General features: G+C 37.1%; 1 protein-coding gene across 2 annotated transcripts; it reads left to right on the top strand.

Annotated features, from left to right (window-relative positions):
• Nucleotides 1-256: 256 nt before the first annotated feature.
• fam174c (family with sequence similarity 174 member C) lies at nucleotides 257-3,383 on the top strand. 2 transcript variants are annotated; one of them, XM_012964052.3, is made up of 4 exons: nucleotides 257-357; nucleotides 1,314-1,564; nucleotides 2,296-2,415; nucleotides 2,541-3,383. In XM_012964052.3, the coding sequence occupies exons 2-4, from the start codon at nucleotides 1,314-1,316 to the stop codon at nucleotides 2,542-2,544; spliced, it is 375 nt and encodes a 124-aa protein (XP_012819506.2). In that variant the 5' UTR covers nucleotides 257-357; the 3' UTR covers nucleotides 2,545-3,383. The 2 variants fall into 2 exon arrangements, with proteins under 2 accessions (XP_012819506.2, NP_001037915.1); NM_001044450.1 differs by lacking the exon at nucleotides 257-357 and adding an exon at nucleotides 384-432 and having other exon boundaries at nucleotides 2,541-3,380.
• The last annotated feature ends 6,947 nt before the right edge of the window (nucleotides 3,384-10,330 follow it).

Below are 10,330 nucleotides of genomic sequence, written 5' to 3'. Positions count from 1 at the left end.
TGTTTTGGTAGGACCAAAATGTTTCAACAAGGCATCTATGAGATACAGAAAACCTAAGATCAATATTAAGCAAACCTATGTCAGTAGTTACTAATGAGGGCAGCTCTCTACGAACAGAATATTTAAAAGTATAAATCGCAAACATCTAAAAACATTCTTTTAAGAAAACAACAACTTCGAAATTACACTCATGCATACGCCATTCGCATTTTCTCGGCACTTCTCCTAGTCAGCTTCCGGTCTGCGGTGACGTAGCTGTGTGGGCGGAACAAAAGCAGGAAGTGCTTAGTGAGACTATCTCGGGGACCTGGTAGAATAAAGCAGTTTAAGCTATAGTGGCTGGTTTACCGGTGTAAGGTAAATTGAAATTGGCGCTGTAGTGTCTTTTAACGCGGACGGGGCTTCGTGGTGTCCCGGAGTTGTGTAACTACTGTAAGTTAGTTCCGCTTTACAGGCTGTTATTCCTTCTGGCGTCCCTTATTTGTGCTATTGTGGGCTACGCAACTTTCCATGCCGCCTGTCAGAGAGATGTGTATATAGAGTGTAAGGCATACGCTTTGTAGACTTTATGATCTAGGCATTTATATATACAATCTTTATACAATTATATATATTAATGCCTAGTATGATCTAGGCATTAATATATACAATCTAGCCAGATCTATACATAAGTTATATTCCAGTGGGCTTCGCTGTATACATGCAATGGCTTTAAGCATATTCCCTCAGATTTAGATCTGACCAATTGTACTGGGAACAGGGACGCTTGTACTCTCTTCCCTTAACAGCAGGCCATAGCATAAAAGCACCAGTGTTGAATATTGCATTTACTTGAGTAAAATCATCATAGAAGAGCCAGTAAAAGGTGAAACATATGGTTTACATAAGCCACAAACTAGAAATCGGCACATTCTGATAGCTTACAATATTTCTTAATGAAAAGTAGTTTACAGTCTCAATGTAATTCAGTTTCTATGGCAAGCAAAATGGCAGAAAGAGAAAGCTGCCAACTTGTGAAACCACTGCTGCTCTTTTTCTCTCTCTTCCTCATTTATCTTTCCATTCTTGTTTTGTAATCATCTCTACACTACCTCAGTCTTGTTTCATACCTCCCAGAAGGCTCGTGCTTTGCTTTTTGCCCTTCTGCCGCTTACCTGCTTATTGTTGCTTGCTTCACTTAATGCCATTTTCTTTCTTATTGTTTGTCTCAGTTATGCACAAATTAAAGCCTTCATATTGATAACACTAAAACTTGTACAGAGTAAGCTGTGGTTCATTAATTATCTGTTGCCTGTTTCTTTTTGTTGTTGCAGATGTGGTTCTTTGCCAGTATATTAGTTCTGCTTGTGGCTGGGAAACTAGTAGATTCTGCTGGTCAGAACAGCACAGCTCCTCCTCAAGCTGCTGACGTTACCACAAAGTATAATTCACAGAACACAACCACAAAGCATAATGTCCAGGAAACTTTCTTTGGGGCCAACGTTCAGATGGTGCAGAGAGCATTTTATGTGTTGATTGGAATCTCGTTGCTTGCTGTGCTATACTTCATCATCCGAACTCTAAGGTGAGATAAAGAATTCTTATAAATTTTGATGCTAACAAAAATTGCACAAGGGTGATATATATCCTGCTGCTATATAGATATTTATTTAAACCATAGGTCTCCTCTAGATAACGGAATTGTTGTTCTGCCTGTATTGTATACTAACCCATTTACAATTCATGGGTCATGGCTCACAAGTGTGGTAAAAGGTTTGACTATATAATTCCCTTGGGCCTGCTGCACCTGTTTTGCAGTCCATAGTATACAAGTGGCCATAGATGTGTATGGCCACATTTCTATTGAATGTTTGTTCAACCCAATCACCCAAATGATTGGAACAGCAGGAAGTGAAGAGAAGCTGCCACTCCCTTCTGTTACTTTTTTTTTCAGCCAGCCAATGGCACTTTTCAGTTAGGATGCATAATCACCAATCAACCAGGGTTACAGTTATCTGCTAAATTGCCCCCTGGATTTTTTAAGGACTTGGTTCTTGGTGCTTCCCATTGTATTAAAGTAAAGCTTATGCAAAGGGACATATTACATATATATTATAGCTAGCTCTGTTCAATATGCTCTTAAAATCCTGTAAAGTGAATAGAGTGTGTTGATATTTCTATTATTTGCCCTAGAGGTTTCTGGTATTTGTTTAAAAGGGCTAGTGGTGAACAAACAGCATCACATGCCATAGAATTCACCTGAAACTAAAAGGTTTGACCTTGTCTTTCTTGATAAGTCATATGTTGGTTTTTCAGGCTTAAGAAGAAACCTATAAAGAAAAAATATGGCCTTTTGTCAGACTATGATGAGAACATGGAGATGGGATCATTAGACAGCGATGAGGAGAAAATTTTTGAGGCCAGGAGCCTAAGAAGGTAATTAAAGTAACTATACTTGCACAAAATGTGTGTTTGCATTTTTTGTATATTATCTACATTTCTCATGTCATTTTTCTCCTTTTTACTGTTACTAGCAATTTCTTTTGGCTTCTCTTAAATAGGTGACCAATAAGGATGACTTAACTGTCACATCATCAAGAAAACGCTTTAAAACCTGGAGCTGTTTCTGTCCATGTTATGTCGCTGACTGGTTCCTGGTTGCCCAGTGTATTGATTGGAATAAAACATAGTGACACACTTTGTACTAATCCTGAATGATGCACTGAAGGAACTGGCTGTTATAATTCATGTTTGGTGGAGACCCTAAATAATTCTGTGCCTAATACCCCGCTTTGTGCTAGGAGAAATATTTTTTTTTTTTTTGGTGTGCTCTTTCCAAAAAAAACAAAAAAGCAGATAGTGGACACAACCATATCCCAATCTTTTTGCTGAATCTTGGTGTTATCTTGTGACTGTGGGCCCCTACGCACAGGCATTTTGTCCATCTTATTGAAAATGCTATTTTTCGGTTATTTTAAAAGGTTGTTTATGGATTTGGGTTTTTTATTTTGCACAATTGCAAAGGATTAACATTTGTGTAAATAAATGAACTATGCTGCACATAATTTTACAAGGTGCAGTGTAAGAAAGCGTATAGAAGTGCCAACACCTATTTGTAAAATGAGCTGTATAGAATCTCTGATTTCATTTTCTTACCACACATCGAAAAAGGCACCAAAGAACTTGTAGTGTACAGGCATCTATTTTGCAACCAGCATGATGAATATTTTATGGTTACAGAGACTAAGTAATGGTGTTCTATGCCTTCTTCTTATAGGCTTGAAATTTAATTCTGTTTTTCATACTCTGCTGATATTGCTATTGGGAATTTTTGTAACAAACATTTATTTTTCTCAGTCTAATTTTTATTACTAAATAAACATTCCATTTTCTTCCTAAAACTATGCCTTGTACTGTTTGCTATAATTTTTCCAGTAAAGTTGATTTACTAGTGCTGCATGCATTTATAAAACTTTCTGTACATTTTTGCATTTTGGAGCTAATAATAAAATAGCTAATTTATTATATTGCCAAAAATATCCCGATACCTGCTGTCTTTCCAGTATCTCATTCCAAAAACTAGGGTATTAATATAAAGTTGGTCTTTTTTAAATAAATCTGTAATCTTGTTATAAGGTAACTAGGGCCCTCACCAAAGGTCTGATTTCCAAAATAGGGGTCACTGGGTTAAGGTTTTCTTTCAAGGATTCTATACCAATATATTAAAACAGCCTTGGACTATTATGTTCTCTCTACCAAACTTTACAGTTGGCATTCAGGCAGGTAGTCTTGGCACCTGCCAAACCCAGATGTGTCTGTCAAACAGCTAGCTGAGGAAGTGCTATTCAGCTGCTTCTCCAAAGTCCACCTTTACACCAATCCAGCCGACACCTGGTAATGTTCATGGCAATGTATGTGTAAAGGGGTTTTCTTTAAAACCCACACACTAGACATTTTTAAGGAGAAGGAAAGGTTCCAACATGGGGGGGGCACACAAAAAATCTACTGTATGCGGTACTAAATTATGTGATTTTACACAAAGATTCTCTTCCTGCCTCTTTATTTTGCCAGGTTTGCATGTGCAGTAGTGAAAAGATGACTTTTTCAATCTACTGTGCATGATGGGAAGAAAAGGATTCCTTGTTTGCATGTACAAATACATGTATCAGGTGATTACAAGTGATTACAGTTACTGGGGGTGCCTAACATTTGATAGAACATTTCCTTCTCCTTTAAATTTAGTGTTTTTGAGGTACACAAATGCATAGTAAGTAAAGCTCTGGCTAACAAAGAATATCTCATAATATTCAGGCTATCTGAACTTGGTGTTTTGTTACCCTCTAGAGCTCTGGCTGAGGCAGGACAAACAAACCCATTTAAAAAAAAAATTAAAATGTAATTAAATGTAAGTAAATAAAAATGTAATTCTGCAGCTCTGATGGGTCAGAAAATAAAATATAACAGCACTATTAAAACATTTGACAATAATATGACTGTTTTATGTAGTATGCATGTAGTGTTTAGTAACCTGAATTATACACTATGTAGTTTAATATACTAGTGTAGATAAGGGCTTCAGAACTGTACCCTGTTCATATGCTAATAAATAACCACAACAGAGCATCAATCCATGTTTATTTTACAAACTAATAATTAGTGTGATTCATCAAAATTTGTATTTTATCCTAAAGCTGGCAAAAATAGGTGTGGCTCTATAGTTTATTTAATGCACTATATGGTATAAGTATTCCGAAGAAACTAAAATGCTCTGGTTGCTATTTGTTTTTCTGGATTTTTTTCTTTTTTTTCATGCTAACAGAATAGCTTTGTACACAGTGATATTTCAAAGCAAAACTAAATCTACAGGGGAAGGAGCCAATTATTCCCATTATAGGCCCTATGCAACTCATTTTTTGTTGCTAAACTAATGCATGTTTTGGTTATGTCCCATTGCCCACAAGATGGCAGTAGTGTACTGTGTATACTTTTTTTCCTAACTTTGAAGCTATTATATCAGTTACAAATAAGGTTATGTGTAGTATATTGATAACTAATGCGAGATATTGTGTTCTGGTTAAAAGCATGATTTAGAACGCTCATTTAGACTATGGTCACTTTAATATAATTTTTACATGTTCAAACCAATTGATAAGGGCACATTTGGAAAATGGTTTTTCTTGAGCTATGGTATGGGTCAATGTAATTTTTTTCATGCTTGAATCAGTAACCTTTTCTCCAGGGGAAAAAGTACAAAGGGCCTGCTTACAGTTTATGTCAAGAACACTAGTATCTTTCGTGTGCCTGAAGATTCATTCATGCCCTCTGACTAGTTAGCTTTTAAGTCAGGGCAGTATTCTTTTCTATCAGTTAAACAGGTGTATTTCCCTGAAACCTGTCAAGATTATTATACCCATAATTTGTTGGTGTCCGCCAACCTTATTACAGCATTAGCAAGTGTCTGGAAAGAAATGGAGCAGACATCTTGTCAAAGACTTCTAAAGATTAAAGAGCCAGATTCACTTAGGGAATTCTCCTGTGCCTTGGAGGGGTAGTACAGCTATGCTTTGTGAGGAGCCTCTCGTTAGCTATGTTTAGTCTAATAAGCAGGTCACGTTGGGCTCTCTAGGGAACAGAGCCTCTGCATGCATGAGCATTTCTTTGTACACACTTGCTGTATATACTGTCCTCATTTCTTCATGCATGGTCATGTTATCTTCCAGGGTGAAGGGCACTATTTCTTGCCCTTATGTATAACTGTAAGCAGAAATCATATTTTGTGGTCTTTACATATGTTTTGCAGTATCATATTGTCCAGCACACTCATTGCATGCATATAAAAAGACATTTTTTATAATAATAATAAAAGTAATATATATATATATATATATATATATATATATATATATATATATATATATATATATATATACACACACAGATGCTTGGAGAAAGACACAGGTCTTAGGATCAGTTTTGAAATTTTATTGTAGAGGCAAGGGAACTGACGTTTCGGCTGCAACACCAGCCTTTGTCAAAGTTACAAATACAAGTGAGCAAAAACCTTATATAAAGTGTTTGGCGGGAAAACCAACGGACAATAAAGTGAACGTGTGGGACAACCCCCAAAATAAAATAGAATATATTTACATATGTAAATGTATATGTACATCCGTATCTGTTGTTTTGTTTTTCGTTTCTTTTTTATGTAAATATATTCTATTTTATTTTATGACTTGATTTGGGTTGTTTACATGTATTGTTTGATGTCATCACGTTTGAATTTTGGGGGTTGTCCCACACGTTCACTTTATTGTCCGTTGGTTTTCCCGCCAAACACTTTATATAAGGTTTTTGCTCACTTGTATTTGTAACTTTGACAAAGGCTGGTGTTGCAGCCGAAACGTCCGTTCCCTTGCCTCTACAATAAAATTTCAAAACTGATCCTAAGACCTGTGTGAGCGGTACCTTTCTCCAAGCATCTGCAAACATTTTGTTGGGACTGCACCTAGGCACACTTATCAACTTTACACGTGAGTGCTGGCTTCTGCTGCATATTAGAGATATATATATATATAGAAACGTCGGTTGTACATGCAATTATAATACACGAGAGATTTTTTGAAACACAAAGACCCTTGGTGCTGGCTGTTTTATTTGGATATATATATATATATATATATATATATATATATATATATATATATATATAACATACACACACCAAAAGGATTATTAGGAACACCATACTAATACGGGGTTTGACCCCCTTTCGCCTTCAGAACTGCCTTAATTCTATGTGGCATTGATTCAACAAGGTGCTGAAAGCATTCTTTAGAAATGTTGGCCCATCCAGGGCATGAAGCTCCCGTTCCACCACATCCCAAAGATGCTCTATTGGGTTGAGATCTGGTGACTGTGGGGGCCATTTTAGTACAGTGAACTCATTGTCATGGTTAAGAAACCAATTTGAAATGATTCGAGCTTTGTGACATGGTGCATTATCCTGCTGGAAGTAGCCATCAGAGGATGGGTACATGGTGGTCATAAAGGAATGGACATGGTCAGAAACAATGCTCAGGTAGGCCATGGCATTTAAATGATGCCCAATTGGCACTAAGGGGCCTAAAGTGTGCCAAGAAAACATCCCCCACACCATTACACCACCACCACCAGCCTGCACAGTGGTAACAAGGCATGATGGATCCATGTTCTCATTCTGTTTACGCCAAATTCTGACTCTACCATTTGAATGTCTCAACAGAAATCGAGACTCATCAGACCAGGCAACATTTTTCCAGTCTTCAACTGTCCAATTTTGCTGAGCTCGTGCAAATTGTAGCATCTTTTTCCTATTTGTAGTGGAGATGAGTGGTACCCGGTGGGGTCTTCTGCTGTTGTAGCCCATCCGCCTCAAGGTTGTGCATGTTGTGGCTTCACAAATGCTTTGCTGCATACCTCGGTTGTAACGAGTGGTTATTTCAGTCAAAGTTGCTCTTTTATCAGCTTGAATCAGTCTGCCCAGTCTCCTCTGACCTCTAGCATCAACAAGGCATTTTCGCCCACAGGACTGCCGCATACTGGATGTTTTTCCCTTTTCACACCATTCTTTGTAAACCCTAGAAATGGTTGTGCGTGAAGATCCCAGTAACTGAGCAGATTGTGAAATACTCAGACCGGCCCGTTTGGCACCAACAACCATGCCACGCTCAAAATTGCTTAAATCAACTTTCTTTCACATTCTGACATTCAGTTTGTAGTTCAGGAGATTGTCTTGACCAGGACCACACCCCTATATGCATTGAAGCAACTGCCATGTGATTGGTTGATTAGATAATTGCATTAATGAGAAATTGAACAGGTGTTCCTAATAAACCTTTTGGTGAGTGTGTACAGTATATATATATATATGGTTTTTTTTCCCTGAGGAAGAGCACAGTTAGTGCTCGAAACGTTGGATCTCTTTGCTTAAATAAACTTATTATATTTTTGCCAAGTCCTGGTGAGTGCAGCTCTTTTTCTTGCTTTATATTTTTTAGCCAGCACCCTGGGCATTTGAATTTCAATAGGGTGTGCTCCGTTTGTTCTTGCTATATATATATATATATATATATATATATAATTTTTTTTTTTTAACTTTACATTCAGCAGTTGTTTAGATGTCCCTGAACTCCTCACATTCCCCCTCCAACCTGATGGTCTATAATTGTGTAACCTGTGCATAGACATGGGCATCTGGTGCCCCATTCTGGCACAAGCGCAAGATTTCAGGGTGAACAAAACTTGCCTTAACAGTCAGCCACTAAATCAAAAAGCAAACGTGTATAAATCCTGTTCCTGGACTCTATGTATAAAGCAGTAATTCTCCTCTTGCCTAGGCAGGAAAAAGACCAACATCTCTGAATCCTTTAGTGTTATTATGAGAGAAATAGAGCTAAGGACCTGGTAAAAATGATGCCAAATGCTCTAGTTCTGTTTTTTGAAAGATTACGGTTTACAAGATGTCCTGCAAATCTATTTAGGTTACGGAACTTATAATTCACAACTTAACATTTTTATTTAGATCTGACAAAAATGTTCACACATTAGACAATATTTAGTAGCACACCCTTTGGACAAAATAACTGAATACTTCCTATAGCCATGAATTAGCTTTCTCTATTTTTGAAAATTTGCGCTTTGGGTCATTGCCCTGCTGTAAGACCAATGATCTGCAATAGAGACCCAGTGGTTCAGTATTGCCCCCCAAAACATAGATTTTTGCCTCATCTGTCCAAGGAACTTTCTCAGAGAAGGATTTAGACCTTTTTAGGTTTGGCGATGTCAAGTCTGGCTTTCTTATCTTGCTTGTGAGCAGTTGGATTTTCATGGGTCTTCTACCATTGAGCCCCCTTTCGCTGAGTTGACGACGGATGGTGTGAGTTGTGTCTGAAGGTAAAATTGAAATCTGTCTGGCAGTTAATCAAGTTTCTTTCACCACAATTTGAAGAATCATTTTCTACAATATTTGATCAATATTTGTTTTAGTCTTATAACATTGCATACAGTGGGCACAGGAACACAGCAGGTGAACTTTGCAGGCTCTATTTTCTCCATGTTGAGTTTGGTGCACACGCATATTTTAAACTGAATGAATGCATTATTCTTATATTGCTAGTATCTGCAACTCATACCTTTAAAATAAGGAGAATCACTCACTTGAAATCCAAATATTTCTTACAACTTCTGAAAGGTGTCATTAATTCTATCTATTTTAGGATTTTTTTTGTGAAAGATACATAATTTATTGTTGTTCCACTGCAAACAAAAGAAGTACATATGTGAATACAGTTATTTTCAGCAATTTTCTGGCTGATGCATTATTTGAAAAAAGTGGAAAGGTGCCAATTTTTTGGGCCACAGCTGTACATTTGGATCAGAGTGCAAGTCTAAATCTTTGGTTATGACATATTAAATATGGGGTGCCTTTAGTGTTTGCATAAAATCATAGAATGCAGTTCTATGATTAGTTAGAAAATGGCATGTAGAAAAATACTACACTAATGAAAAAAAATGTTGACTTTTAACTTTTTTTTTTTAGTCAATTGTGTTAACTTGAGGAGATCCACTGAGATTGCTATCTGTGCCATCAAAATAGGAAAGGTTAATCTCCTACTCAGATGGTAAGACTATGCCATACCCTACACTAACTCTACTTAAAGAAGAAGGAAAGGCTAATAAAGAATTAATCTCAAGCTGCAGGCATACCTTCAGTTCTCTCAATAGTGCCCTTAAGTCTCCCCATATTTCTCCCATTCAGATGATGAACATGAAGGGCCCGATTCACTAAAGTCCGAAATAAGGAGTGCTATTTATAGCATGCGTTAAAAATCTTATCACTTCTTATTTTTCGCTCGATTCACTAAAAGGACACTTGTCATAATTAAGAAGTGATGTTCTTGGCGTTATTTATCTTGCGACAACATATTTTCAAGCAATATATTACGCAGCGCACAACATATTACGCAGCGTGCGATATTTTACGCAGAGTGAAATATATTACCCACATAACCATTACTTTCTGAAGACTACCGTTCTGAAAATTCTGCGCTCTGCGTAAAATATCGCGTGCTGCATAATATGTTGTGCGCTGCGTAATATATTGCTTGAAAATATGTCGACGCAAGATAAATAACGCCAAGAACATCGCTTCTTAATTATGACAAGTGTCCTTTTAGTGAATCGAGCGAAAAATAAGAAGTGATAAGATTTTTAACGCATGCTATAAATAGCACTCCTTATTTCAGACTATAGTGAATCGGGCCCGAAGCCTCATAAGGAAAAAAAAACGCTGAGCTCTGTAAAGAAGATTCCC

The sequence above is a fragment of the Xenopus tropicalis genome, chromosome 1, assembly GCF_000004195.4.
Source record: "Xenopus tropicalis strain Nigerian chromosome 1, UCB_Xtro_10.0, whole genome shotgun sequence".
NCBI classification, from domain to species: Eukaryota; Metazoa; Chordata; class Amphibia; order Anura; family Pipidae; genus Xenopus; species Xenopus tropicalis.
The sequence above is the reverse complement of the archived record's forward strand: the minus strand, read 5'-3'. Positions and strand labels throughout refer to the sequence as shown.